This window comes from Suillus fuscotomentosus (assembly GCF_016647785.1).
Source record: "Suillus fuscotomentosus strain FC203 chromosome Unknown F5891scaffold_2, whole genome shotgun sequence".
Classification (NCBI taxonomy): domain Eukaryota; kingdom Fungi; phylum Basidiomycota; class Agaricomycetes; order Boletales; family Suillaceae; genus Suillus; species Suillus fuscotomentosus.
Genome location: NW_024539514.1, coordinates 870,600 through 897,793, shown reverse-complemented (window position 1 = coordinate 897,793; position 27,194 = coordinate 870,600). Strand labels below are relative to the sequence as shown.

The 27,194-nt window shown below is 48.0% G+C and overlaps 7 protein-coding genes across 7 annotated transcripts; 2 read left to right on the top strand and 5 right to left on the bottom strand.

Annotated features, from left to right (window-relative positions):
- Positions 1 to 338: 338 nt before the first annotated feature.
- On the bottom strand, positions 339 to 2,117 carry F5891DRAFT_996976 (mitochondrial carrier domain-containing protein). Its single transcript, XM_041378414.1, has 7 exons — positions 1,782 to 2,117; positions 1,706 to 1,729; positions 1,561 to 1,608; positions 1,291 to 1,513; positions 1,100 to 1,156; positions 582 to 1,046; positions 339 to 531 (listed from the first exon to the last, which is right to left on the bottom strand). Exons 1-7 carry the CDS (start codon positions 1,830 to 1,832, stop codon positions 506 to 508), a joined length of 894 nt encoding a protein of 297 aa, XP_041233342.1. The 5' UTR covers positions 1,833 to 2,117; the 3' UTR covers positions 339 to 505.
- A 70-nt stretch (positions 2,118 to 2,187) lies between these two features.
- F5891DRAFT_996971 (uncharacterized protein) lies at positions 2,188 to 3,529 on the bottom strand. Its single transcript, XM_041378413.1, has 10 exons — positions 3,329 to 3,529; positions 3,266 to 3,272; positions 3,189 to 3,213; positions 2,993 to 3,123; positions 2,888 to 2,936; positions 2,801 to 2,832; positions 2,598 to 2,747; positions 2,512 to 2,544; positions 2,436 to 2,459; positions 2,188 to 2,373 (listed from the first exon to the last, which is right to left on the bottom strand). The coding sequence occupies exons 1-10, from the start codon at positions 3,438 to 3,440 to the stop codon at positions 2,301 to 2,303; spliced, it is 636 nt and encodes a 211-aa protein (XP_041233341.1). The 5' UTR covers positions 3,441 to 3,529; the 3' UTR covers positions 2,188 to 2,300.
- A 49-nt stretch (positions 3,530 to 3,578) lies between these two features.
- On the top strand, positions 3,579 to 5,162 carry F5891DRAFT_1180794 (RNA polymerase III RPC4-domain-containing protein; the record flags this gene model as incomplete). The annotated part of the gene is made up of 6 exons (XM_041365981.1): positions 3,579 to 3,757; positions 3,812 to 3,824; positions 3,880 to 4,363; positions 4,411 to 4,532; positions 4,582 to 4,899; positions 4,956 to 5,162. 6 exons carry the CDS (start codon positions 3,579 to 3,581, stop codon positions 5,160 to 5,162), a joined length of 1,323 nt encoding a protein of 440 aa, XP_041233340.1.
- A 129-nt stretch (positions 5,163 to 5,291) lies between these two features.
- On the bottom strand, positions 5,292 to 8,427 carry F5891DRAFT_1180793 (uncharacterized protein; the record flags this gene model as incomplete). The annotated part of the gene is made up of 15 exons (XM_041365980.1): positions 5,292 to 5,798; positions 5,850 to 5,978; positions 6,027 to 6,211; positions 6,285 to 6,521; positions 6,585 to 6,693; positions 6,742 to 6,833; positions 6,884 to 6,893; positions 6,955 to 7,303; positions 7,358 to 7,560; positions 7,615 to 7,635; positions 7,698 to 7,961; positions 8,053 to 8,080; positions 8,132 to 8,185; positions 8,239 to 8,259; positions 8,321 to 8,427. 15 exons carry the CDS (start codon positions 8,425 to 8,427, stop codon positions 5,292 to 5,294), a joined length of 2,316 nt encoding a protein of 771 aa, XP_041233339.1.
- A 922-nt stretch (positions 8,428 to 9,349) lies between these two features.
- On the top strand, positions 9,350 to 10,266 carry F5891DRAFT_996951 (transcription initiation factor TFIID 23-30kDa subunit-domain-containing protein). The gene is made up of 4 exons (XM_041378412.1): positions 9,350 to 9,710; positions 9,760 to 9,824; positions 9,883 to 10,015; positions 10,068 to 10,266. The coding sequence occupies exons 1-4, from the start codon at positions 9,459 to 9,461 to the stop codon at positions 10,158 to 10,160; spliced, it is 543 nt and encodes a 180-aa protein (XP_041233338.1). The 5' UTR covers positions 9,350 to 9,458; the 3' UTR covers positions 10,161 to 10,266.
- Positions 10,267 to 13,007: 2,741 nt separating this feature from the next.
- Positions 13,008 to 15,553, bottom strand: F5891DRAFT_996942 (uncharacterized protein). Its single transcript, XM_041378411.1, has 7 exons — positions 15,167 to 15,553; positions 15,023 to 15,116; positions 14,645 to 14,972; positions 13,808 to 14,589; positions 13,626 to 13,756; positions 13,430 to 13,573; positions 13,008 to 13,376 (listed from the first exon to the last, which is right to left on the bottom strand). The coding sequence occupies exons 1-7, from the start codon at positions 15,364 to 15,366 to the stop codon at positions 13,199 to 13,201; spliced, it is 1,857 nt and encodes a 618-aa protein (XP_041233337.1). The 5' UTR covers positions 15,367 to 15,553; the 3' UTR covers positions 13,008 to 13,198.
- F5891DRAFT_996939 (cysteine proteinase) lies at positions 15,447 to 19,765 on the bottom strand. Its single transcript, XM_041378410.1, has 8 exons — positions 19,204 to 19,765; positions 18,473 to 19,156; positions 18,352 to 18,425; positions 17,883 to 18,301; positions 17,718 to 17,831; positions 17,580 to 17,663; positions 16,206 to 17,525; positions 15,447 to 16,153 (listed from the first exon to the last, which is right to left on the bottom strand). The coding sequence occupies exons 1-8, from the start codon at positions 19,749 to 19,751 to the stop codon at positions 15,548 to 15,550; spliced, it is 3,849 nt and encodes a 1,282-aa protein (XP_041233336.1). The 5' UTR covers positions 19,752 to 19,765; the 3' UTR covers positions 15,447 to 15,547.
- Positions 19,766 to 27,194: the final 7,429 nt, after the last annotated feature.

The window sequence follows — 27,194 nt, the reverse complement described above, 5'->3', positions numbered from 1 at the left end:
ATTCTGCATATCATTTATTCCAAAGGGTGCATCAGCTTTTCCAACTTCCGCGCTAGTCCACGCTCATCAATTTCTACTGAGTCCAAAATCCGAATAGGGGGCAATGATTCCATGTACAAGACTTTCCGAGCCTCCCAATATCCTTAACGTTGAAATCAAGAACACGTCGCATGGTGTCGTCAGCCGGTAACCGCAGTAGCTGTTATACTCAGTCTGCAGGTTTGCAGTCGTATGACTTTGACATAAATGTGCCTGGCGATGATTATCGTGTCATATGCACTCAATTCTTTGGCAAACTGAACTCAATCTACAGCCAAATTCTCACTGGTCTTGTGCTTAACCTCCGGATCTGACAGGTCTCTGCAGGAGCATGCGGATCTTTAAACACTGTCAGTGTTATATAGCAGCTGACTGGAATAAGCTGATAGTAATGTAACGGTAGTGATGAAATGACACCAGGGTGACATCATGCAAGTACGGTCCGTGCCTTACTGTCTATGCGACTCTATGATTGCTCGCGAATAGCAACCTCTGTAAATAATATGAGTGGGCGTTCAACTGGACTAGGAGAATGGACCTACTGAAAAACTCATAAGATAGCCAACATAACGCGTTACTGGGCATGTGCGTCAAAACTCGTGGCGACATTCCCCGTCCAAACCCTCTTATTCCATCTCTCCTCCATATTATACGAAGTGCATCCAACATTCCCCCAACTCTTCGAATCTCGGAATCATGTGATGAGCCTCTGGTCTGCAAAAGGGTTTTCGCAACATCCAGAGGAGTGGTGACACCTGCGGCCACGCCGCCCGCCATACCACCTGCGATCATATGCGTGATTGGCGAGTAGTCGCCCGATGGATTTAAAAGTTTTTTCATATGCTCATAGACTGTGAATTGCACGGCCGTGAATGGGACTGACATCGTTAGGGTTGTGGGATACGAGACATAGAACGCGGCGAGGCCTTCTGTCCGGTAAACGACTCGCAATGCAGTAAACACGGAACGGAACTCCGACTGGTGCACCTGCATGCGTTGCTTAATGACTATAAGAAGTGTGATGAGTTGGATAACGCGATACAAGTAGCTGGGAACTCACCATCGAAGGGGTTCATGAGGGCATCGCTAGCAATGGTGGCAGATGCACCTGCCAGTGCTGTGACGCAATGGTAAGTACATGTTGACTACGTAGCAGACAGCCAAGAAATTAGAATCCAGATACGAGTGACAAAACAATGTGGAAGGAGAAGGTGATGTTCGATAGGGAACGAATACGAATGGTGGACATACACGTTGCAAGCCATTGATGTCCGGCAGCATTGCCACCCGCTAATTCCTTCATCGCCTCATACATCCCAAAGTGGACTGCATGGGCTGGTCCCGCACCCAATATCACTGAAGAGACACCTCGCCATAGAGCTCGCATGCCTTCCGTAGATGATATCCGAGTGAATGCATTTCCGATCCCTGTGTAGACAGCAGCAGGTGACGTGGCGAATACTTGCATTCGTGTCTAAATATCCTGTCAACCTCATATCACTGACGAAGTTTGGGTCCTACTTTTATGCTGTCTATTGGGAACATGACCGCGTGCTCTGTGATACCAGCCTGAGCGAAAAGTTCAGTATGCGTCCTTGGGATATTACAGTGCGCAAATCCGTCGCGAACGCGAGTGCGAGGTGGGGGCCGAAAACTCTAAACTTACCAGAGCTCCGGCGAGCATGTTAACCTGTAGTTCTAGTTGGAGCAAATTTTACTGATAGACCAGCTAAATGGCTCACCCCAGTGCTAGTGTCAGATGGGAGTGCCTCATAGTCGAGCTCTTCAGCCATCCAAGCAGTCTATGTGGAAGAAAAGAAGGACAGTGGAGATGTAAGCCTTAAGGCCGTTTTTTTCGCCGTAAAGGAGTAGTAACGGTGCACGACGAAAATCTCGAAGGATGACCGCCTCGCCGTACAGAGACTGAACTCGTGTCTTTAGTGTGCGGTTGGCAGGACTAGGAAGAGGTCAACCTTGTGAGTCTTGTCGGAAGTATGATCGCGCAGAGAAAAACGCGACTCGTCCGAACAAAACCGGCGTGAACAGTAAATTACTCAATCATTAATAATGCCGGTGTTTGCTAATAGTACCAATTCTAGATCTCGGACTGAAATTTGATTCCGTTTTCAAGTCCGTCATGGACCACAATGACACGGCCAAGCAAAATTTAAATCAACCACGAAACGGACGCCACTGGCCCAGAAACAAATACTTTATAGGGATGGGATCAGCATACACGTGTCTTCTTGTCCCTAGTAATGTTAGTGCTCCTCAACCGTTATATTCTTCCTCTCCTTGTCCTCTTTTGCCAGACGATCATGCTCCTCAATATCACTGAGGTCGAAAAAATACGCTGAATCATTCATCATCGATGGAGATTAGAAAACGATACTTACATAACTTCCCACGGATAATCAAGCCTATGATTCGATCAGACTCTCATCGGACTGGAGTAAAAGGAATAAATCTTACCACACGTCCTCCACTTCAGCACCTGCGAAGTATCTTGTGGAAATTTTGTGAAACCATGTGAAATCAACGCTCGTTGTAGTACTCACGGGATATTCGGTGGCAGCTTTCCAAGTTTTGGCTTGAGCTTGTTGTGCACCACGAAGACTGCAAACTTGGTGCGTTTCGAGTCACGCTCAGACTCTGGAAGCAGCTGAAGTTCTGCTTCAACATCTTTCTGGAGCTCATTCAATGCATATCTGAACAGTGGATAGGATGAGTACAACCAAAAGACTATTTTTGTGGAGCCTACTGGAGAGTTTTGCGCGTATCGTCGACTTCATCCTATTCAAATTATTGGTTGGATTTACATAATAAAAACCGAGGAGTTAGAGCTTACGACGATTAACGCTCGTCTTCCGAGCAATCTTTTGCCCGGGTCTGGCTCTCTGTCGAGATTACCCGTGTCAATATTAGATCCTGTGTACAACTGATAACACCGTACAGCCACTGGGTGCGAACAACCTCGCCGTTAAGCTGCTCTACAGTTGTACCAGGAAGAGACTCATAGAGTGAGAGACCAATGGCTTGGATCGGGATATTGGTTTTTGTCGAGGGATCTTTCAGGAATGTGCGCTGTGAGACCGGACACAAGGCGGATTAGAAGGTCGGTCCGGTTGTATCGCTTCTGTGCGACATACCAGTACACGAGCTGGGAAAAAACCACTGTGGGATGAGAGTTGAGATGGAGTTACTGATTAAATAGAATAGAACTGACCCTCCCCCTTTTCGTGGGCAATATGAGCATTATAAATATCATGAAAGCACTCAGACTACGTACCGATCGCAATGAACATGTCAGGCTTGAATTCAGACGCAATCTTGTCCGAGGTTCCTCTGATGATGTTGTGTATGTCATTGTAAGTCGACCTGACGTGCTCTGGTTCTCCCATTGTACGAAAAATTGCGAACTGGGCGTAACTGCAGCTGTATGTTGATCAAAGGAATCCGGTAGATTAACACGTGGCTGTGCACACCCGTGTTGATCGTTATGTAACTGGGTGACTTTTTCGCAATATTTATTTGGTTTCATGGCAGACAGTACCATATCTACGAGCAATGCGGGCGCGTCCTCCACGCCATCAGGCACTCCAGGACCATCCGTACCAAAAGCCATAGGGAGCTTGGCCAAAAAGCCTTCTGATGTGACCAGACAAGGATCACAGAAGCTCAAGTTCGTGCCTACCCTACCATCACGAAGAAAGAAAGAGTGAGCCAATCCTGCCAAATATAAATCCACGGTTTTTCATCACGTCGTTACCAGGGAAGTTAAGCAGGTATGTATCGTAGAATACATCTACGCGAATCATCATCATCCTGAACTGGACGCAGGAAGCCCCCCCACCAACCATCCCTAATGCATCTACTGATCGAGGGCGCGGACGTGGGCGAGGAAGGGGCAGGGGAGGAGAAGGTCGCGGTGCCGCTCCCCGCCCAGTTCCAGTAGAAATGACTGCCAGTGGGCCATTCGCTATGGGACCTGCTCTCGCAGGCACCTCAGCACGGCGCAGCGCTCCTCGCTCCAATTTCACACCCATCGTTCCACTGGGACCTGGAAATGCAACTGCTCTTGGTGCTGGTCTCTCTGGAGCTGCCGCTCCTTCGTTGAAGAGGGAGAAGGAGACTGTAGCACCGATCATTGACGAAGATGACTACTCTGATCCGGACGAAGGTGTCGAGATTATCGACATGGAGAACGTGAGACAGATGGACTGGATGGCTCCAGAAAGTTTGCGCAAAGAACGTAAAGAAAAGAAGAAGAAAATTCAGGTGAAGATTGAGGATCCGTCATCACCTTCAAGTATAAAGAAAAAAGGTAGTTTCCTAACGATTTTCTGCCACCTGAAGCTGAGACAATATCAGAAGAGGAGATGAACATCGAGGAGGTAGATTTGGCTAATGCCCTTGATCTTAGCGAGAGCGAGGAAGAAGAAGAACTCGAGGACCTTATAGATGATTTTGCGGTGCAAGGTGAAGCGGACCAGGTCATTATCCCAAATCTCTATCTGGTACTCGCGCTCATTCACGGTATAGGACGCAGACATACGACAAGAGCGTCTCTACTTCTTCCAGTTCCCTGAGCCGTTTCCAACATTCGTCTCCAATATCCCATTGACCAGTCCGACGGCAATGAGTGTTGATGAGCCTCCGTCAGATAGCCACCCACGTAAAGTGTCTTTCGCAGCAGACGTAAAGCCACCAGGTCCTAGCGGAGATCCAGCAGGCGCATCCACAGGGCCAGATGCAGAACAAACGAAAGAACTTCCCAAAGTTGATGGTGTTATCGGGCAGCTCGAAGTATATCGCAGCGGGGCCGTCAAAATGCGCCTTAGTAATGGCATCCTCATGGATGTTCGTCTAATTCCTATATTTTTGCTCATACCACTCGTGCTGACAGTTATATTTAGGTAACTGGCGCAACTCAGCCATCGTTTTTACAGCAAGCTGTCCATCTGGATCTGCAAAACAAACGCTTGCACATCATGGGAGAAGTCAACAAGCGGTTTGTCGTCTCGCCAGAAATAGATACACTCCTTCATGCGATGGAGTTGCGCGATCAAGCTGAGGCCAACGCCATGCCAATCGATGACACGAATTTAATCAAGATAGGCTAGTTTGTAAGATTCAAGTGCGGCAGAAAAAATAATCGTAATGACGTTGCAATATGCAGGATACAGCGGACAGCGAAAACGTGTATGCGTGACAAGAAAGAGAATGCGATGGTAACAAAACATGATGGATGATTATGCATGGTCCGGATTGTACACTTGCTGAAATGATAATGGCACTGGTTGTGGCGGAGGCCTACTCGAACTGGGACCTGCATTACTTTGATTGGGCTGCATCTTTGACTCTATGACAGCGGCTCGCAGCCCAGGGTCAAAGAACGGTGAAGGCGCGTTGATATCCTCTTCTGAAGCTGCAGCGAAGTACGGCTCGAATGTCTGAGAAAACGGGAGCTCGAATTCCCTGGTAGCTGGCAATACGAGATCGGGATTTGCTAGTGCTGCGTAATACTGAGCGATGGGTATATCACCATCGGACAGTTCTGACGATCGTCGGTCTGAACCAGATGGGCTTGCACTTGATGCTGACGAGCCGAATGGCGTGCCGGTAATGTCACTCTTCCGGGGTCCAAGCACGTCTGGATCATCGGGGTTTATAGACGACCGATGAGATTGAGATTGTCTGTCTGTCTGCGCGGCCTGGAGGGAGGTGAAGGCACGCTCACGCAGTCTGTGGAGGACAAGCTAGAAACACATCAGAAAGAGCATTCAATCGTGAGGCTCAGACTATATTACCATGGTTGCTGGAGGCCGACAGGGAAGTGAACCCTCTTCATAAAGCACCATTCCCTGATCCAGTTCTTGCAATGCGTTTGACGCAAGAGTACATTGTGGACTATCCACCACTATAGCTCCGAGAACGATCTGCTCGCCACATGAGACGCGTTGTCAAAATGAACTGTATAGACTCACGCATGCAGAGAATATGGCCGACCAGAAGAACCACGTTCGATCCGTCGGTTGAGAATGCACTCGGTACAACCCATTAAGGCTGGAGATCAACCGACATGCACTGCGATATACAGCCAAGACCTGAGGGCGCATATTTGTGCTGAAGGGGGTTGGTAGGGGCCTCTCGAAAAGCCTGTACGAACCAGCTCCGATGGATGTACATCAGATCTGCCAATCATTGGTATCTTACTGATCAGAATCACAATGATCCCAACTTACTTGCTTCCCTGTGACACAGTGCAGCATATTGCTGCATTGCTTTAGGGGCTTCTGGAGACCAAGCACGCCCTGCTTCTGAGGCTTCCATTGGTGATTGTAAATGTGCCGGCAGGTTGAATTTCCGTATCTTTCGATCCAATTCGAGCAATGAGGAATAGCTTGGAACACGCGTGTTGAACACATGCTGCACAGAAATTCCTAAACAGCTTGCCGAGTAGCGGACCTTCCAGGTATGCCCTAAAACACGTAAAGGGGTGGGCATGAAACGCTTCGCACAGAAAATAGTCAAATGAAACTTACATCCCATTTCGACAGCACCTGAAGGTTTGATCGCGGGATCGAGATCTTCTGGAAACCGGCAGTCTGTATGATTGATGCTCAATGCAGGTGGACGACCATGAAGGATACTCTTTGAAACAGTTCAGCGGGCAGAGAGATCAAGCATCAAAGAGCGCACCGTCCAAGCGTCAACCGAGTAGACTTCCCAAAATAAAACGCGTCGTCTTTGTATTTCTTCCTGACCTAGACCCCACCCAGCGTTATCGCGTTCTGTGATTCGTCCATCAGTGTGCGGCACCGTAGTGTGGGGAGGCACTTACGTAGACCGATCTGTGAGATAGTGTGTAATCATGAGTTCTTTGGTTCTTCGAAACGGCAGCATTATGCTCACTAATTGTGCAATTCTCGCCACGATGCCCATGAGAACCCACCTGGCTTCGTTGTTCGTACGATCAGACTGGTAGATATGTCCAAAGGCCATGAAAAGGGCCTGTACAGTAGCACAAGTAGCGTCTTGGGAAATCGGATCGAGTGAAAGCGCTGCGCGGGAAAGGGCATAGTACTGTTCAGCAAGCACCATTGAAGATTGTGATTGATCGTGAAGGACTCCTGAGGCCAGCAGGATGAAAAAAACGGAAAGTCGGTGCGAATGGATGTTATTAACGTTAGGGGAACCGGTGTGGCCATACAGTGGGATTAGAATATTTGTCATGAAGTCATCTCGTACGATTGGGTCGAACCTAAGATTCCGTAGGTCAATGATAATCGACTGCAGCCGTGCACGACGAGCTCACATCCATGCGACATTACGATAATATAGCTCCATAAGCTGCAAGGCTCGTTCGCGGGGAGGCAGAAAAGGTAAGAAGAGAAATTTCGTATATTGACTGTCCCTCAGACCGAAGGGGTATGCATTGGAGAGATCGATGATCTCAAATGGAAGTCCCAAGTATTTCGGGTCAGCCGAGACGCTCTGCTGTGATGGATAACCATCAGGCTATCGTGTGATTTCATGAGTGATGTTGTCTTCGGAAAATGAAGTTCAACAAACCGGAAACAGTGGTTGAAAGTACTGGATGGCGGCGCATATAATCAGGGGCTTAGCACAAAAACGATCGGAATGGGTTGCCTCACCTCCGACCCAACGGATTCGCCGTGATATTTGGTGCGGCCATTGCCATCGATAGATAAAGATCCGATGCTTTCTGCTACATCGTGAACTTCATCATCGTAGATAGTCCGAAGCTCTAGCTCTTCAACGTGTTCGTGTGACTGGGAGGAAGTTTTCAGGAGAGGATATGGTCCGCTTCCATCACGATTGGATCTCTGAGTTTCATGGAGTGCTTCTTCAAGCTCTTTTATTCTCCCAGTCATAGTTTTTACCTGTTCTGACAGCCGCTGTGCATGAGCCATGAGAACCCTTTCATAAAGGAAGATAAAGTTAGATTCCGAGTCGGGGGTGAAGGTACAGGAGCCGAGAAGGACGCACTTGTTTCCTTTCGTGGCGGCGAGAGTCCCTAGGACGTTGCGGATGAGATGAATGAATATTATAAGAGCGACACTCTTACCCTCTGGACAGATATTCGCACATCCGCGTCGCATACATGACTGGCACGGGAACACTTCTGCAGAAGTCAACTATCGAAATGCAGATGGACTTGCTCATTGGACTTACCTGTCGCACTTGAGCTTGGATCTAGACGGGTTCAAGTTCAAGTAGGACTAGTATTTCCAAGTGAATAGCAGATATGACATACCGGCGACATTCCGCGCATGACAATCCGGACTTTCTGGGACCCCCTACATTATGCATACTAGGAGTGATGTTCCTAACGCGTATACTGCTCTCGACGTCAATATTCATGGTGGGACATAAATGTCGTGAAGGTGAAGGTATGCATTCAAGTTGAAATTTTGGCGATGATCAGATGGTTTTAGTGACGAAGTCCCCTTTCCTCTTCCTGGCAGGACGTACCGGAGACGTAGGGTAGGCCGGAGATTCGCTACCTATTTCCAGGCCATGAGCCAAAGTGGTGATGAAGACAGTAGGAAGAGTTACCGCGGCAGTGGAGCCAACACAAGAGCGGATTTAAAATGGAGGGCTCGGATGATCGACAGTCGACCGACGATTGGGGCTGCTGCCAGACGGGCTAATACATTGTTAAGTATATAAATGCGTTGTAAACGCCCAACAGTTAGTTGAGTTCGCCTACATTTAGAGTTTTTATATGGACACTAACGTACTCATCCGACATTCAACACGGCCGCCATCAAGCAATTAAATCAACTTTTTCAGATGCACAAGATACTCATTTGCTCCCCGAGATAGCCGTACACGATTACTGTCTATGGTCTTACGTTTCGTCTCCGTTTCGGTGTAAGTGCTCCACCTACCATCATGCAGATCTTCACAATCCGTTACTGACCCCGGTTGGTTGCCTATCGCCCAGTGGCAAACAAACATTCTCGCCGATCCCGCGCCGTTCATCAACAGATAAATTTAAACATGTTGCATTGAACCTAACTCTAGACAACGTTGCCTTGTACACTCTACTGGAGGCGAATAACTATAGAAGAAAATCGTCAGTAAATCGTCGATAGGTAAGACGTAGAAAAAAAAGAATGAATCAGTCAAAGCGGAAGGATACTGCCAAAGCAGCTCCCCCGAAGGTAGCTGAGATATATTTCTGCACCGCAGGGTGCGCTCCTGCTAAAGCCAAATGCCTCAAACATCATATGCGTGTATGCTGGTTCGAAAATCGATAGAAAACACTCACCATGCGACCGATTGAGTACAAAAGTAAAATTTGCATGTGGGAAGATTTTATACTGCCACCATCTTGCCTGGCTAACTCCGACAGGCTTCTTCCGGCGCTCGCTGTAACATCGTAGATCATGTCGACCCCAGCAGCATTTGCAGACTCGCCAACAGCACAATCCCAGCCTTCTCCTTACACATACTACCCCCCGGGAACCTTTCCTGATGTATCTCAGCCCCAGTCCTCTCAAACCGCTACTACGGCTCCAGGCTCAAGCTCCTCTACAACCGCAACAACTCAACCACAATCCCGTCAGGCAGCCGAGGAGGCCCGCAAGGATCGTACCCTAGCTGAATTCCTTGTTATGCTTGATGATTATGAACCCCTGGTACTCGTGTAGCTTTCGTAATTCAAGTGGAGCTGAAAGCGCTATCCAGATTCCCAATGAAGTAACAGACTACTATCTCCAGAGGGTAGGATTTGAATGCGAAGACGTGCGGCTGTGAGTATCCCAGGATGTTTTCTAGTATAGACTCATTACGTTCATTCTACATATGCAGAAAACGCCTGCTTTCCCTAGCCGCGCAGAAGTTCGTATCCGATATTGCTGCCGATGCCTACCAGCATGCTCGTATACGTACGAACGCCGTTGGTGGCCGCGCTCGGGGCCCCCTTACTGGACCAGGGTCAAAGGTACGCCACTGTTCTTCACTGCCCTGCCTTGCATAAATCACCTTGCTTCTAGGATAAGACAAGGACCGCGCTAACCATGGATGACCTGAGTGCCGCGTTGGCCGAGTACGGCATTAATGCAAAAAAACCAGAATTTTATCTGTGAGCATGCAGAGGAGTTGCGTTTTCACTGTCACTTGTTCCATGTATTCTAGATAGTAGCAAGCACAATAAACCAATGGCAAGTGCTAGTGAAAGGGGAAACACTATGAACTATCTGTCTCGCCGTTGTAATCCGCGGACATCGGGTTCAAAATTATTAATGACATCTCGCTTGTGAATGACTCGTTCTAGTGTTCTTACTCTTTAGTAGCGACGCCATTGAACCTGCAATAGGAAACGAGCTACCTGCAGTGCACTATATTTTCGGAGAGGCGTACGCAGAACAGGTGCGATGTCAATATTTGCAGATGTGACTACAATTTTAACTTATTTGAACAGCCTGAGTTTCATCAACTTGGTCAAGACTCTACATGCGCTTCAGAACCGCATACATAGCAAATTTAGTCGCTCAATTCTTAGCAACTACGCCCCAACCTTTAGCGATCACTACGTCGCAACTAACCCCAGCTGTGCCCTCCTTGTACCCTAATCGGACACGATCGAAATCCGTTTATCCCCTCGCCCGACCGTATCCCCTCTACTCTTTTTGGCTTACCCGTGCTCGGGACTGTCTTACCCTTTGGATCAATGTTTCTTCGTATCGGTGATTAATTCCTGCACAGACGACAGGAGCTTACATCCTACATGCTGGATCTCGCGCTGTCACGGTGCGCACCGCTAAAAATATAATTGAACATAGTATGAATCTACTAGTCAGTCTTCCATTCTTAAATTTTTTCTTGGGGAAATTCCTACGTACGCGATACAGCCATTTCACAAATCAGTTTCAACTGCCTGATAGGGATACTGTCACACAAACATCCGAAGGACGTGACCAAACCCACACTGCCCGTGCACAACGTGAGGTCGTTCCAATTCGAACGCTCGTTCATGGCGGGCTAGGAATGACTCATTGGAATGGAAAAAAACGTTCGGGAGACCCGGCATGTATGAATCCGGCTCCCCACCAACATGGGATAGTACCAAGACTGTGCTAATGTCACTTCTGCTGGAATGATCTCCATAAGTTGCCCGGGTCTTATGTATCCGAGTTTTGCTCGCTTGAACTTTAGTCACAATATCGGGAGGCACATGCAGCACTTGCGGTCGCATGCTTTCAAACAAGCGTCGATCTGCTGCATTATACATCGCGGAATGTCGGAAATCTCTTCCCTCGATTCAGCAATCAAGCGACACAGCTTCCAACAAATGATGCATCGTCGAGTCGTTGACTAACGCTAAGCATGTATAGCACGGTAGCACCGGCTGTGTATTCTCCACTTCGTGCCTATAATTCAGATGCGGAGAAGAATAGAAAGAGACAACCAGACACGTTTCACTTCACAAATGGAAGAGACGAGTACATGAGTACTAAAAGAAATGTGCAGCCCATCATCTGTCACCTACCGACAAAAAAGGAAAAATAAGGGGTCCACGAGTAAAAAAAGAATGGAGCAATCCATCATCTGTCAAGTACATGCTGATAAAGGGAAAAGAAATCAAGGAACCTTTGAACAATGAGGGAAAGAGAAGAGACTCAGACTAGAAGTGCTTGCAGGACCGCAAGCGGTGTGTTCTGGCCTTCAACTTTTTGGGCGGTGGAATTATAGGTCGTGCGGACAGAGAAGAAGGCCGATAGGTTGTTGCAGGATTCGGTCGTAGGGGACCTCTGGCATCGATTATTACGGAGATGCTAAGCGGTGCGTAGGGACAGCGTGGCCGGCGGTGACCTTCAACCTCGTGGGGGACATGAGGAAAGGCCGTGCGCGTCTTTCGGGATGCAAAGTAAGGTTGTGGATGAACTTGTACCGCTCTAGTTGGGGCGCCAGCGTGGATGTAAAGCGAGCTCGGTCATGGCGTCGGCCCAGCCATCGACAAGAGCCGCTTAGTCGGCGAGGATCTCGTCACGGAATCGCTCGAGATGGCCTGTCTAGAATCAGTAAATGTTGTGCACATCATGAGAAGTTGCTCGCCGATGTAAGTCCGTGCACGTGCGGCAAACAAACGATCACAATGCTAACAAACCAAGGTGAGCGTCGTAATAAATTTGGTGATCATGTTATACCTGTTGTTTGTGCCTATTGGAGATGCGCACCATATCTGGAGGACTAAGCGGTAGATTAGTACTGATGAAAAGGGCACTATTAATATTGATATTGTCCATGATGAGTTGGGGGTTGCAAGGAGGGGAAGGTCGGGGTTGCGAAGGCATCGAAGCCCTTGACTCGGTGGTCAATGTCGACTACAAACGTTGTGCCCGAGCCTATGGAAAAGTGCTTGTGCCTCTGGATTCTGGATGGAGCGGGCATGTAGATGTCAGCGACATTGTCGCCAGCGAGAAGGGCGGCAGCGGCGGCGGGGCCATCAGAGGGCTGGTGAGAAAGTTATATTATTTTAGCATCACAATATATGCAGAGCATGTCCTTTATTTCGTCGCTAAAAGCAATATAAATTCATCTATTACGACGTAAAGGCCCCACAATCAACGTAACGCACTCTAAAGAACTCATCGGATGGTCAGCGGCCAGGGAATGAGAAGTTTCCTTGAGGGACTAATCTCTTCGCGGTTCTGTCGCGGTGGGAGGCAAGAACCAGAATAGCTGTCGAGAGGTAGAACTTTGAATCTCGGCGCCAACAGAGAGGTGATCGTCGGCGTCGTAAAGTGTCCGACGGGTAGCGTCGAACACGACGAAGAAAGAGACAGCGAGACAGCTGGTGACAGTGACGCGTGCAGAAGCATATCATAGTAGTTTTAATGGTCATGCACGGTTGATTCAAGTCAGCCGCGGCACTTGGCCCGGACGCGTCAAGTCACATGTTTGGAGCCCAACCTTAACTAAGGGCACCTAGGTTCTGAAATATGAGTTTGATTGGACAGAATGGGCGTTATTAACGGGTTTCATGATATAATTACTATGGCTAGGCTATAGGTATCCGTAAATTGACCACGAATAGTCGATCGGATAAACGATACTCAAAACAATGGCTGCTAGCCTGAGGGAGGCGCTTGCGTTACAGGTCGGAGAAGATCCTTAACGCAAGCTAGAATGAGTATGACTGAAGCCTTTGGAGGATATTATCGACATCAGATAAGCTCGTCTCCTTCCGAGCAACTTCGAGGAAAACCTCCCTTTCTTCCTCGCCGGTGTTGTCTCTTTTCGAAACATGCCAGTGCTGTGGTTGTTGACCTCGAGAGAAAACTTCGGTGATGTGCAATCCTCTATTGCAAGGCCCATCAAAATTATACTGGAATAGAAAAGGCGTAACACGTACTGCTCCAATAGTTGCTTTCCGTTGTATAGGTAATCCGACTTCGCAACGAAGTCAGGACTGGCCGCCGTAAAGTGGTCGAAACTAATGAGATAGTTATCTTTGGGCTGCAAAATCTTCGTCGCCGAAGGTAGGATCTCAGAAGCCCTGCGCGTACCCATGTGAGTTTTGCTCTTCTACTCTAAGTAGTTATACGTACCGCGTTGCTTCTGCAGCAATTAGGTTCTCGATGTCATGTAGCATTTGAGATGTAGCTTCAGATATAACATGTGTGTCGTAGTCTTCTACGTTATCAGCATCCGCTATGAGAGCCACAGCCAAGGTTTGACACTAGCAAGGTAATGTGAACGCAAGGGAGAATGAGTACGAGTCTGTGCTTACTCTTAAATGTATAACTTGCCTTCGGCGGGTTTCCAACGGGTCATCACTTTCAGGTAGAAACACAAAAGTACAAGCGAAGTCCAATTGACGGTGACGATCGGGTTTTTCGGGCTCGGGAGGGGATGTAGATGAGTCATCTGCAGGAAGCGGTGATGGGACTCGAGAAGGTCGTGGAGTGTCTCCGCTGTGGTCCATCTCCGAACACCCTTCACGTGCAGCATCAGGATCTGTGACAGATGACCCATCATTTGCCTTCTCCAGTAGGCAGTGTATATCGGCAGAGGATATCGCATCTCCTAAAGCGCCCCTGTCAACTTCCACTACCGTGCTCACACTTTCGGCCACGGAGGGATTAGGTTTCATTCCTTCTCGTTCTGTCACTGGCGATTTTGGTTCAGCGCCCTTCCCAAACGTCAACGCCCCGGGCCAACTCCAGTTCCGAACATCCATGCTCATGGCGAGACTAGAAGGCATGCCCAAGAACCCACTCGAGGGATTACCGCCAGAGCCGACTTCTTTGGCTACCGTGTTTGCGGTCGCTCCCTTTTCAGCGGGTGAAGAGGCTTCCGGGCCACCATCCGCTTCATGATGTGGTAAATGGCGTGGAATCAGAGAGAGAAGGTGTCGCGAGAGTGCAGGTGGATAATTAGATTGTCTGTATCCTGAAGACGGAACTACGTGAGGAGGAGAAAGAAACAATGCATCCAGTCCAGCTGGTAACTGCGACGAAAAGGTATCCAGTAGAGGTAGAATAGAGGGGTATAACGGGTGAAGCGACAAGCCTAAGTCAAATCGGCAAGTTAGCGATGATACGCGATGCCCAGACACATAACGCACCAAGGTCGTCGTTCAACTCAAAATTCTTGCTTAAATCCCATGACCACGCCCATACAGTGAAGAATCTTTCTAGCTGCAACTCTAATGCTTCCTGGCCGAAGGAATTCAAGATCGAGGTGAAGGACCCATGCGTAAGTTTGAATTGCTCGTATCCCCGGAGCAGGTGCGCGCGAAGTGCATAATCGTGAAACGAGCCTTCGTGATAGTCATAAGAGGGTTGCAAAGTGCTTGCTTTCTCTTTCTCTTTTCCCTTTCCTTTCCCGTTACCCTTGCCCTTATCCTTCGGTTTGGGCAGAAGCGTCCGTGGTGTCTTTGCAAGCTCTACCGCCTGGCAAAAACTAGCATGAGAGCGCATCAACAGATCGAGAGTCGGCGTACTGCGTGAATCCAGAAGTCAGGTTCGGGATTGAGCATTATCATCCTTCTCGATTGAGAATGTACATTGTGGCAAGAGTCAGTCGGATGGAATATCCTACTAAACGATGAGTATCTTGCACAAGGGGCAAAACCTGGGGCTCCTACTCAGAGAAATTGATGAGCGCCTTGGCAAGTCCAACCTGCCTTAGCATCTTGTCACGCGAAGTAGCGCGTTCCTGTGAACTGTAGAAAAGAATCTGTGCTTGCTCTTCTGCATCCTCGTCGTCTTTGGACACCTCTTCACTGGGATGCAAAGTCGGGTTATATATTGTCAGATATAGCAACGCTGGATGAAGCCTGCTCATGTAGCGAACCTTGGTTGGTTATGGTGGAAAGGGGAAGGCCGCTTATTGTGAACTTGAAGCGGGTATCACCCACGCCCTTATAAGCTGCTACCCCACGGTGCAAGAAAAGTAGTAACTAACTAAGATACGGGATTATGCAGGTAAATTACAACTTGTAGCTCTAACTAATCGTGGTATTTCGTCAAACGTCCATGCTATCATCGACACTCTTCTTCTGCGAATTCATGTCGGAAAATGGGTTCGTGTCGGGATCGGAAACTGCTGGTGAGGGTAGACCATTCTGACTACTACCAACCCAAGAGTCAATATTTGCATGCGCGCGGAATAACGAAGTGCGCGAGGGATCATCATCGTAGTCAGGCTCCACCTCGACTGAAGACGTCGGAGAGGCCCCCCCTGACGGGTTAGGGAAATCAAATTGATGAGACGCAAGTTCGAGAGGACCAAGAGTAAGACCATCCTCAGCAATCAGATCATCGCTCTGCGCCTCCAACATTGTCGGATCGTCATCATCAAGGGGAGGTGGCGATGATGTAGGAGTCGACCTTGTGTTGGATTGCGGTGTGAGGTATCCTGCATTGCTAGGCTGCTGTGTGGAAGGAAAGGGAAAAGGAGTTGCGTCGCTTTCACTGGGCGGTGTCGGAAGCTGCGCCTCTGGTTCTACAGCATTTTCTTCCTCCGCTTCGGCGGCAGCCTTACGACCAGCTTCTTCTATCTTCTCGTTGGTCTTGCCCCCCAACGGGGCGTTGCTTCTACGCCTATAGAACAACAGGTAGGCATTGGAATTCTTTGAAGATTATTAATTGGTGCCAAAAAAAAAGGACAGAAATTAAACTTGCCACTGCATGACTGGCATCAGACCGCATGACATACGAATCATCGAAGTGATACCACTGCTCCGTCACATGGTTGAGGGCATACGCGCGATAGTGCCCACCACCAAGCCCCCCCAGGTGCTCATCGACGGCATAGAGATCATAAATGAGAGGCTCCTCAACATCTCTGATACCAAGTTCGTTGATGTCGGCTCCACTCTGTGCGAGTCTAGTCCCCACTTGTCGTTCACCAACAAGACCAGTAAGGTCGAGACCCTCGATAGGAAAGTCGACGAAAGTGTCAATCTTATCGCGAAGCGTGCGACTGTTACTGAAACGCTTCAGATGCACAGCGAGAACGTCCGGAACCTTCCAAAGGTTAAATTTCTTTGTAGCCTGCTGGTGTTTCTTGCAACGCGGGCAGTACCACAAGTCATCTTCACCCAACTGCTCCTCCTTCGTGAACTCCGCCAAACAATCATCAAGTGTTATCCCCTTCGACTTCTGTGCTGCAGCCACCTCCTTGGCTTCCAAGTACTCAAGATGCACGAAAGGCACCCACGCATCCCACAGCGAGTTCTCGAATTGAGAGGTGCCGAAGTAGTATGCCTTCATGTTCTCATCGAACTCGCAGAGGAAAGCGTCACCCTCCTTCAGTAATGGAGCTCCCGATTCGATGTCTTCAGTACGGGTTTCCCACTGCTCGGATCGGCCGTTACTGGAACCATTGCCACCTGCGACATAATCCTTGTAGCCAGTGTAAAGGCGCAAAGTGAAGACACCTTGTTTCGTGCCAACGACATATGCGCCAGGTTCCGTCCCAGAATCATCCTCGCCGAAAAATTTCTCATCTGCGATGTCGCCTTCAATGATCATCCCGTCAACTTCGTTAACATCCCCATTCTCTTTAATCTCTGCGACGGAGTCAATGGGCGAGACGGTTGAGATAGGGATCGTGACAGCACCACTGGGAGAAGGATCAGTTTGCCAGGTATACAAGTCCCTGTCGCGGACCGTCCATCGTTGCAGGCGTTCGATGACAACATCATACATGTCATTCACAGATACTGCTTGGTCTCTGTCGATCACCACAATGAATGGACAGCCAAAGTTGTTTGTAAGGCGAGAGTAATGGGAGTAGGCAGGACGAGGAGGGACCACATCCGTCAAAATCACAGGAATGATGAAAGGATCATTGTCCTTTGGCTTGTATGAGCGACTCTGGCGCGAATTACAGGGCAGTTCGAAGCAGAAAATCTGGTCATTATCGGCCATATCGCCACACAGGATACTGTCGTCGAGATTCTTGTAGAAACGGTGATTGAACACCTCGATGGTCAGCAACTGGAGCTCAAGTGATCAGCAGAGAACCTCGATAGTGCGCGAGTATGTACTGACTTTTTTGGGCCTAACTCCCATCCATCGGCCAAGCAGATTCTTCAAATCTCTGAACGAACTATCGCGACTTATCTCGACGGGGACCTTTCGGTACATTGTATTTAGCGAAACAAATGAAGAACGCGACCGATATCTTACCTTCTTGTGAGGAATGGACGGGTCCCACGGAACATAATGGATGACATGCCACCACTTTTTGTTCACGGGGAGAGGAAGCGTGAGATACATGAATGGATCGAAAGTGATAGAAACCTGTGAGAACAATACTCAGCAGAGGATAGTAAAAGTCCGTACAATACGTACTTTCTCGCACTCAGGGCACACCAGAGTGCTCTGGTATTGGCCTTGAAAGAGGTCGACAATAACGCTATCGTTGCGCTTCATATATCCGTCCCAAGACGTTTGAGCTAATTTAGCTAGTTCGAGATCACCGCCTCCTTCCCAATCCGGTTTCTCGACGTAGGGCTTCTTGAGAACACGATTAAGGTCTTCGTGTAGTCCATCTAGTAGGAACGCAACCAGCTCCTGTGAGTCGTGCTGCTGGTATCCGCTGAATTGAGGGGCAAATCTCTGTAGCTGAGACTTGAACTCGCGCGGCGAGTACGAAGTGTTCGTTGAATCCCGTGCCCAGATACGATGCAGGAGGAGTCCGAACGCCTCTGCGATGGCACCGTGCATACCAAGCGGGTTGTCGGGATTGAGTTCCTCCTGATAGACGCCAGCTGTGATATGATGTTAGCATCAATGACCACCATTCGAGGGAAATACTCACAAAGAAAGTAGTCCGTCAACTCTTTTGTATGCGCAAGGCATTGAAGCGCTGAGTTCATGAAGCAGGTATTTCCCCTACACTTATGTCAGTGGATCGACTACTATTTGACAACGAGGCGTACATGTTTCCCAGACCGAGGGTGCCAGGTTCTTGGATAATCTTACTGCTGCCCTTGGAAAATCCGAATGATTTGAAGGGAGTAACTGATGACTCCTTCGCTTTGGATGAAGAGCCTCGCCGTGATGGCGACGGTGTGCGAAAATGTTGACTGTTTTGAAATGCTGATGTTCGTTGATTACTCAGACGGCTGAAGAAATCGTTGTCATTGCTATAATGGGGTGGCGGTACGTGTACTGCTGAAGGTGGAGGTGCTCGCACAACTTGAGAAGCATCAACGATCCAAGCGCCATTCTCTTGAAATTCGACCACGAACGGATCTTCCGGTTCTATCATGTTGTCCTCGACTGTCTTGTCTGTCCCTTCACTCATTAATTCTGCTCCCCACGATGCGAGTTTCGATGCGGGAAAGTGAGAACCAGAGAATTCGCCGGGTTCAATCTTCCAGATTCTGTAAGGAACGTTGCTGAGAGCGGTGACGGCAGAGACGAGCGCCTTAAAAAGGGTCTTCATTGGGTCTTTGATAGAGACAGTAACGTAGGCATGCGCAGGTCCTGCGATATCAGCATCGGGACCCAAATCTTTGAGCACTAAGACCTTGAGACGCGGAGGGCGAAGTTCCAAGGCGGTCTGCAAGAAGGCTTTGGCGATGACAGATCGCGGGAGCGGACGTATCGGCTGACCATACCTGAAGGGATATGAAGAAGTGAATCAAAGTCGAGAAGTGACACGCACCAAGCCACAAGCTCAGACCAAGCTTCTTCAGGTAAGAACTCGACGTCAATTTGTTCGACTAGATTTGAGGTAAGATTTCCCTGAGAGTCAAATAGAGAGGAGTTGTCTGGTGGACCGATATCCTTTTCCTGCAATGACTCGAGTGACTTGTCTGACAAGATTCCGCAAGCGATCTCCCAAGGTCTGAACCATTGACGAGATACGATATACCAAGTGTCGCCAGCGACCATAGGCTTGTCACGTAGGTATTTGATGCGCGCCACTTTCTGCTCGATGGTGAGAGAAGCCGGTTGAGTTGAGATATCTTCACCCTGTTCTGCCATGTAAGCGTCAATTTCAATCTCTTGCTCTCGTGCAGAATCAACCGAAGATATAGGATCTGTCATGATAGGGATAGGTGTAGCTGATGAAGGGCCTTCTGAAGCAGAGCGCTTTATAGAAGATGAAGAATCTGATTGCATAGATTGGGACCGCTGTCTCTTTCGACTTGCGGAAATCAATTCTGTTGGTTTTAAGGAAGGTGATGCTGCAGGTGATGGTAAACTCATGACATTTAAATGAGAAACCTCCTCGACAAACAAGAACGCGTATGTAACTCTTTTTTCCCACGGGGGATACGGATCGACATCCCGCAAAGCCTGCCATCAACGGGGACATGGCCTCGAGTCATATTACCTCGATCACGCTTCTACTAGTGATCTTCGATGGACCCGTTAAGACGTCATAAGTAGCACCCTCAGGCTGGCCGTGACTCAGACTTTGTAGGTAATTTCAATTCAGTCCTCGACGTATGGTCTACGGGCACTAATTTATAGGCATCGCGTTTTAGACTAGACTCTTGCATATTCGGGTCAGACTTATATGTCCGGTAGCATCAAAAATTCATCTCCGTTTCCAGATCACACGCGTGAGGCTTGAGCCGCTCACCCGCAAAAGCAAGTGCGTTTTTTATATATTCGCTTCAGGAAAACATGTGTATCCGTACGTGCAGCTTACAGCAGCATGGTACGCTAGAAAACTTTTGAGTTTGCCATCGAGAAAGCACTAAAAAAGAACCAGGAACATGTCATTTTTTGCCGATCTGTGCCTCTATGGCCAGAATTTGAACCAGTTCATCCGACGATCTCGATTCCACACACGATGCAAATCAATTCATAGATCGGCACCTCGCTGATCAGCACTTGGACCAACCGACGAGTTCAACATTCTGCGACCTGCAGCTACATATGGCGTGACCGAGTTTGAAAAGGGGCTTGTTCCTCTCTGACCTTGCATGACCCCCAGATGCGTACATGGTCTCTGACTACATGACGTCAGCCAATATTGGGACTAGATCTAACAAGGCATCGTCCGTACCTTTGGAAGGCCGCCCTTTTTGCATGTTTGTCTGCCTCTTCGTTGCCGTGTACATCGGAGTGTCCTGGGATCCATCGTACGGTAACCTTGAAGTCTCTATGCTCCTTCGCGATGCTAGCTAATCTGTCACAAAACATGTCGGTCAAGTAAGATCCTGGGCGCGAGTGAGAACTTTCACTGGATTGTATCGCAGCTTGGTTGTCGACGAGGATAGATATTGGGAAGGTGGGGTCTACTTCTGTGGCCAGCAGCTCAGCTGCTAGGTTTAGGCCGACGGCCTCTGCCTCGAATATGGTGTGTTCTTTGTCTGTTCCGAGGTGGTAGCGAAGAGTTCTTGGGTGTTGGCCTGCGCGAAACAGGGTGGCTGCGGCTCCAATCTTGCCTTCGTGGCCTGAGCCATCACTGTATATCTGAATGAGGTCAGTTAGACGGGCATGTTCCTCTATTGCTTGCTGCTTGGAGTCGGCTATCCGGACTCTGTGTGTGTTGGAGTGTTGAGGGGGCTTGCGAGCGGGGGGATCAAGGATTCGATGTTATGGGGGATAATGGCGAAGTGGCGGGTGAGGATATGAAGAGAAGAGTGGTGTGCCCCCATGTAACGGTTAGCAGCGCGGCGTACTGGTCCATGTAGCAGGTGGGAGCTGGGGTGGGTGGAGATTCAAACTATTGCGTGGTGACAAGCATTTTGCAGGAGGAGTGACATGGGCAGGAGGTTTGCGTGGACCTCTAGAAGGTCTGTTGGTGTCATTTGCATAGCTCCTGTGATGGCTAACGCTGCTAGTTGTTGTACAGAGTTGAGGCGTCTGGCTACTCCAATTGAGCCTTGCTGTGGGAGGTCTGAGCCGTTGCGAAATGCAGGATTGAACCAGAGGTCAGCGGCATATAGTATCTTGGGTGCTGCCACTGCCTGGTAGAGCTGTCGCATTAGCTGTAGCAGGATGCCCTTAGCAGCAGAGGAGAGTCTACATAGCTGGAAGATATAAGCTGTTCCCTTAGCCACCACGTTGTCTATCTGCGCTGACCATCTTAGCTCTTGATCTCCTATGACTCTGAGGAAACGGTGGGTGGGACAGCGTAATGGTGGTGACTATGCAAGGAATATCTGGCTGAAGGAGTTATCATTATAGTGTATGATATCCTCTGGCAGGTGCCTGCGCTCTGCATCTTTGTATGCTAATAATGCCTTTTGCATTCAGTCTTGATGATGATGATAATGATCTTCTGGCGTTGTTTGATATGTCAGTGTTCAATCTTAAGTCGGACGATGCAGTTCATCTCATGATTTTCTTAATAGGCCTACCTATATGTTAGATGACCTCCAGCTGTACGCTGACGACTCCCGGGGCCTTCTAGAAATCCCCCATCTGGATGAATCGTGTGGTATCATTCCATCATCTGAAGAAGTTACTTCTGCCATGCTCTCTGGATCGGAGTTGTGTGTAGTTCTACCTCGTTCAAAACATCAACTCAAACTGACGGCCTTTGGCAGATTGGTTGAAATCGAGCATTCTGCCATCCCTCAGCTGGTCTGCCCAGCATATTACCCCAATGCGGCATTCTCCCAAGGACTGGTACGGATGGGATCTAGTGGGTAGTGCTGCCGTGGTCCGGTTCTGAACCATGGTTCGAACCTGACCAATGGTCAGGTTCGTCCATGGTTCGGTCTATGGTTCCCCATTTTGGCCGGACCGAACCGAAATGAGGTTCACAGTTCGTTGTTCCTGGGACGGTTCAGTCATGGGTTCGGACCTTCCCGAACCGTTCTGAACCGTGAACCGAAACTTCCTCAAGATATCAGCAAAGCTGGTAACTTCTCTTCCACACTCATGGGTACTTCGACTTCTGGGATCCTCGACATCTGCATTAACTTTCAATTCTGTCCGGACACTCGCATTTCATGCTCCCAGTTGTCCAATCAAGCTCAAGGTACCATTTAACCATCAATCAAGCTCATAAACTAACTGATATATTACTTTGATATATCTTCCAGGATTCTCCAATGCACATGGCAGAGACTGGTTGTGTTTGCACTGGTCTGAATTTAGGTACGTTGCGCATGTAGACTCGACTCTGGATGGGGGACTTATATGTTCTTTGTTGGGCACTCAGCACTGTCCTCAATCAGGTCCGTCTGACAATTGATCAACAAATTCTTGATCTTGGTGAAATCAAACCAATCATCATCGACCACTATGAAAAATGCTCAACTCCCCAACAAATCAAACCACGCGTCTCATTGTGCAGCTCCTCCCACAAGCCCATTGTGCCTCATTTGTCGGCGTTGTTTGCTCAGTTCCACACATTTCGGCACATGGCCTCTAAATGCATCCCAACCAATCGAACGACAGTCCCAACATTGGAATTTCAACCTCGAGTTGTTTCTGGAGGACATTCCACGTGCACCGACAACCATCAACGTACCTATACAAACACAGGGACCTCAAGCACGACCAACAGAAACACACCAGTCAGCCGGCAGGAGGAGAGAAGTTTTCATTGCCGCCGTCACCAGCCTGTCTTACTCAACATGGAGGAGTATGGGACACGCAGCTTCGTTGAATATGTAGCTATCAGTACAAGTACTTCGACTATGTTTTTTTTTGCTAGCTATTAAAAAAATTGGGTCCGGTTCACGTTCGAACCGAAAAAAAAACCGAACCTGACCGCTGCGAACCGTTCGCAAAGGTTCGGTCCAAGGTTCGTCGAGAAAGGTAGAACCGGACCTTGGTCCAGTTCTTGGTTCTCGTCAAACTGCCTCTGAACCGGACCAAACCGGACCACGGCAGCACTACTAGTGGGGGCACCAATTCGGAGTCACCTTCTTCTGCACTCGACGGGACCGTATAAGTCTCACAAGCACAAAATTCGCCATCTCGTTAAAGTTGAGGATGGTGGTCCGAGTCCATCTCCCCCGCGCAAGCCAGAGGACGAAGAGAATGTACAGGAGAAGTTAGAGGGTATATTGTACCTGTCTGCAACACAATATAGTCCAATGGTCAACTTTATATGTTTCTCTTGCCCTGCATCTGTCACTACTGCTAACTTCCTTCTGCCATCGTACTCTAGCATTGTCTCCAGTTCCTGAAACCATTTCTATCTACAACTAACGATATTTGTTTTGAACATTCGCTTTTCTTGACATGTTTTTTTTTTCCCTCTCTTCATTATCACTTGGTGTATCTCCTATATACTATCTACGGTATTGTGTTGTTCACATGGCCATTGCAAATGCGGAGCTCAAAAAAGGTATACTACAGAGGGGCCATCAGTAAACTGGTGAGTTCTTGCTGGGGATTATGCTGATTATGGTGCTTTTACATAGTCATATATTGACTTATATCACTTTATATTCCAATGTGATGAAAACCTTTCCTATATATTACGATATATAATGATATATGACGATATCTTCTTCTCACAGGTTCTCTGATGGCCCAAAAGAGAGTGGAGCTCAGGTGGCGCACACAGGAGGGTGGGACGTGAGTTGCTTCTGTGGGATCAACTGTTCCATCCTTACATATGTTAGATGGGTGGTGGAACTTCCTACAGTGGGTTTGAGAGACCAGCACTATATCACTTTCATCGAGTGCTCTCTACTCATGGCCGGCTTCCCTGCCGGACTTGTCTTCATATGCAAATGCATACAAGGATCCGAGCCATCAGAGCTTACCAGAGAAAAGAAAATCCAAAAGGTAGTAAGCTGCACGCAGCGGCGCTGACACCAGTGTGTGGTAGGTAGAGAAAAGAAGCCACGTGCTGCACAGCTGCGTGACAACCAAGTCTTCAAAGCTTTGAGGACATCCAGGAAATGGACACTCTGGGGCCAAATCTGCGGCGGACTCTGGGGCATCTGTTTGTTTCAATCAGAGTTTCAACATCATGCACCTGACATACCACGTGATTACAGCCACCCCGCCGTCAGCCACCACAGCCACCCCGCCATTATTACTGATCTCTGTCAGCCATCACTATGTCAACAAGCTCACGCCCATTGTGCCTTCGGCACAAATCGAAGGAGCGCTACACGCTCCTTCAGGGGAGGAAAATGAGTGTTGTTCCTTCGTCACAGGAAGCCAAGGAAGGCTATGCCCTCCTTTGGTTTCCTGGCCTCAGGCTGCATCCTAATAAATTGTGCATTTTGAATTATTTTAAAATATATTTATGAGCAGCTTTCCAAAAAAACTCAAAGTACAATCTATCACACCACATAAAAGTACATAGTACATAAGATCAGTCAGTGCCATGTTCTTTGAGCAGGATTTTGACCAATGTAAAAATACAATCTACTACACAACATAAAATTACAAAATATGTAACAGTATCATTGAATGTATTTATTTTCCCATTTTTCCCTGCCTCCCATCTAGGGATCAGCAGGGGTATGGGAAACCCTTGAGGGTAGGGGTAGGGGTTTGGATCTGAAGACCCCTGTACCCCTGGGAATATATGCCCAAATTGATTACCATAGGAGGGATGGATAAGTATAAAATTTTGAAGTTGTACATTTGCCTTCAAATGGTAATATATGTGATTGGAAAAAGTGTTACCCTGGGGTATACCCATGCTAATCCCGTCTCCCGTCTCCCAGTATCCCAGTATCCCATTTTTCCATCCTCCCATCCTCCCATCTCCTGTTCTCCCATTTCCCATTCTCCCTGTTTCCTGTTCCCAATTTTCTGTCCTCCCATTCTCCAGTTTTTGAGTTTCTATTTGAGTTTCTATATTATCAATGTTTCCTTTTGATTTATTTTTTCACAACCTTTTGTCATTCATTTCCTGTCACCACATGTATTTGTTGTTCCATTTTAGTTTTATTATTTACTGTATGTATGTACCCTAAACAATTACAATAGGGAGAATCCTGCATAGTGTGCTGCTGTAATGGGCAACGGCAGTTCAGTCAGCGCTCGAAAACATGTGACAAAGCCACGCGAGTTTCCAAAAAGGACTTTAAGCGAGGTAAGCGAAAGCCATGTGGCCTTAAGCAAATCTAAGCGTATCTAGGCGAAAACCACATGGCCCTACGCGAAAACCACGCGAGCGCCCGTGTGTTCCCGAAAACCATTCTCCCTTTCTTCTTAAGATTCTTAGATGAGCTCACGCCCGTTGTGCCTTCGGCACAAATCAAAGGAGCGCTACGCGCTCCTTCAGGGGGAGGAAAATGAGTGTTGTTCCTTCGTCACAGTAAGCCAAGGAGGGCTACGCCCTCCTTTGGCTTCCTGGCCTCAGGCTGCATCCTAATAAATTGTGCATTTTGAATGATTTTGAAATATATTTATGAGCAGCTTTTCAAAAAAACTCAAAGTACAATCTATCACACCACATAAAAGTACATAGTACTACATACAATCAGTCAGTGCTATGTTCTTTGAGCAGGATTTTGACCAATATAAAAATACAAAATATGTAACAGTATCATTGAATGTATTTGTTTTCCCATTTTTCCCTGCTTCCCATCTAGGGATCAGCAGGGGTATGGGAAACCCTTGAGGGTAGGGGTAGGGGTTTGGATCTGAAGACCCCTGTACCCCTGGGAATATACCTCCAAATTGATTACCATAGGAGTGATGGATCAGTATAAAATTTTGAAGTTGTACATGTGCCTTCAAATGGTAATATATGTGATTGGAAAAAATGTTACCATGGGGTATACCCATGCTAATCCCTACTCCCTACTCCCTACTCCCTACTTCCTACTCCTGTCTCCTGTCTCCCGTCTCCTGTCTCCCATCTCCTGTCTCCCGTCTCCCATCTCTGTTCTCTCAGTCTCCCATCTCCTGTCTCCTGTTCTCCCATTTCCCCATTTTCCTGTCATCACATTCTCTGGTTTTTGAGTCTACATTGTCTTTGTCTCCTTTTTTTATTTGAATCTTATCTCCTGTCACCACATTTGTTATCTCCCTGTCTGTAATTGTATCATATGTTGTTCCATTTATGTACATATACAGTCACTACTAATAATTGCAGTAGGCAAAACACTCAAATCCTGTTGTCCCCCTGCTCAAACACATTATTTAATGCCATGTACACATACAGTTACCAATGTTGTTGCGCAACATTCCCAATGGGTGACGTTGTTTGAGTCGCCGCTCGAAATATACATGAAAACCACGCGAGTTTCCAAATCGAGGTTAAGCGAGGTAAGTGAAAACCACATGGCCTTTGGCGAAATACGCGAAAGCCACGCGAGCGCGCGAACATTTCCGAAAACCGTTGTACTTTACTTCTTAGATATCAGCCATATGCATGATGCCACCTGACCCGGATATCAGCAACCTGTTGACCTCACTCCAAGGGCATCCAACAGATAAGAGAGATCGGTAGTGGGCATGGCATTGTCATAGGGTAGACTTGGGGCGGAGCATGAATGCAGTATTCCAACACCAGCTGCATACTATCCCTTCCACTGCAATCGGCACCCCACAGAAGTCGGCAGTCACGCAAATGTCACTGTGAGTCATGATATGTCATGTAGGCCAATTTTAAAGTCAGTTCGGCAGTCAAGCAAGTGGGCAAGGTCAATTAGTATTCGTTCGAATGAGCAAGTATAGTATTGAATAGTAGATATACCTAAGTATGAGGGCGACTGTTATTAGTGCCGTAGTTGTAAAATCGAGGTGGATATATAGGGAGAC

Bases quoted from the DNA above. Each gene is read 5' to 3' on its own strand.
- F5891DRAFT_996976 (XM_041378414.1), bottom strand. From the start codon at position 1,832: ATGGCTGAAGAGCTCGACTATGAGGCACTCCCATCTGACACTAGCACT. The intron at 1,047-1,099 runs GTGAGTTCCCAG...CACTTCTTATAG, and splicing joins CCTCATGAACCCCTTCGATG to TCATTAAGCAACGCATGCAG. The intron at 532-581 runs GTAGGTCCATTC...TATTATTTACAG, and splicing joins GCTATCTTATGAGTTTTTCA to AGGTTGCTATTCGCGAGCAA.
- F5891DRAFT_996971 (XM_041378413.1), bottom strand. From the start codon at position 3,440: ATGGGAGAACCAGAGCACGTCAGGTCGACTTACAATGACATACACAAC. The intron at 2,833-2,887 runs GTAAGCTCTAAC...TAATTTGAATAG, and splicing joins GAAGACGAGCGTTAATCGTC to GATGAAGTCGACGATACGCG. The intron at 2,545-2,597 runs GTGAGTACTACA...AATTTCCACAAG, and splicing joins AAGCTGCCACCGAATATCCC to ATACTTCGCAGGTGCTGAAG.
- F5891DRAFT_996951 (XM_041378412.1), top strand. From the start codon at position 9,459: ATGTCGACCCCAGCAGCATTTGCAGACTCGCCAACAGCACAATCCCAG. The intron at 9,711-9,759 runs GTACTCGTGTAG...AGCGCTATCCAG, and splicing joins TTGATGATTATGAACCCCTG to ATTCCCAATGAAGTAACAGA. The intron at 10,016-10,067 runs GTACGCCACTGT...CCTTGCTTCTAG, and splicing joins TTACTGGACCAGGGTCAAAG to GATAAGACAAGGACCGCGCT.
- F5891DRAFT_996942 (XM_041378411.1), bottom strand. From the start codon at position 15,366: ATGAGCAGGCTTCATCCAGCGTTGCTATATCTGACAATATATAACCCG. The intron at 14,590-14,644 runs GTGCGTTATGTG...GATTTGACTTAG, and splicing joins TGAGTTGAACGACGACCTTG to GCTTGTCGCTTCACCCGTTA. The intron at 13,574-13,625 runs GTACGTATAACT...GGGTACGCGCAG, and splicing joins ATTGCTGCAGAAGCAACGCG to GGCTTCTGAGATCCTACCTT.
- F5891DRAFT_996939 (XM_041378410.1), bottom strand. From the start codon at position 19,751: ATGAGTTTACCATCACCTGCAGCATCACCTTCCTTAAAACCAACAGAA. The intron at 18,302-18,351 runs GTGAGTATTTCC...ATCATATCACAG, and splicing joins GTTGACGGACTACTTTCTTT to CTGGCGTCTATCAGGAGGAA. The intron at 17,526-17,579 runs GTCAGTACATAC...CTTGAGCTCCAG, and splicing joins TGGGAGTTAGGCCCAAAAAA to TTGCTGACCATCGAGGTGTT.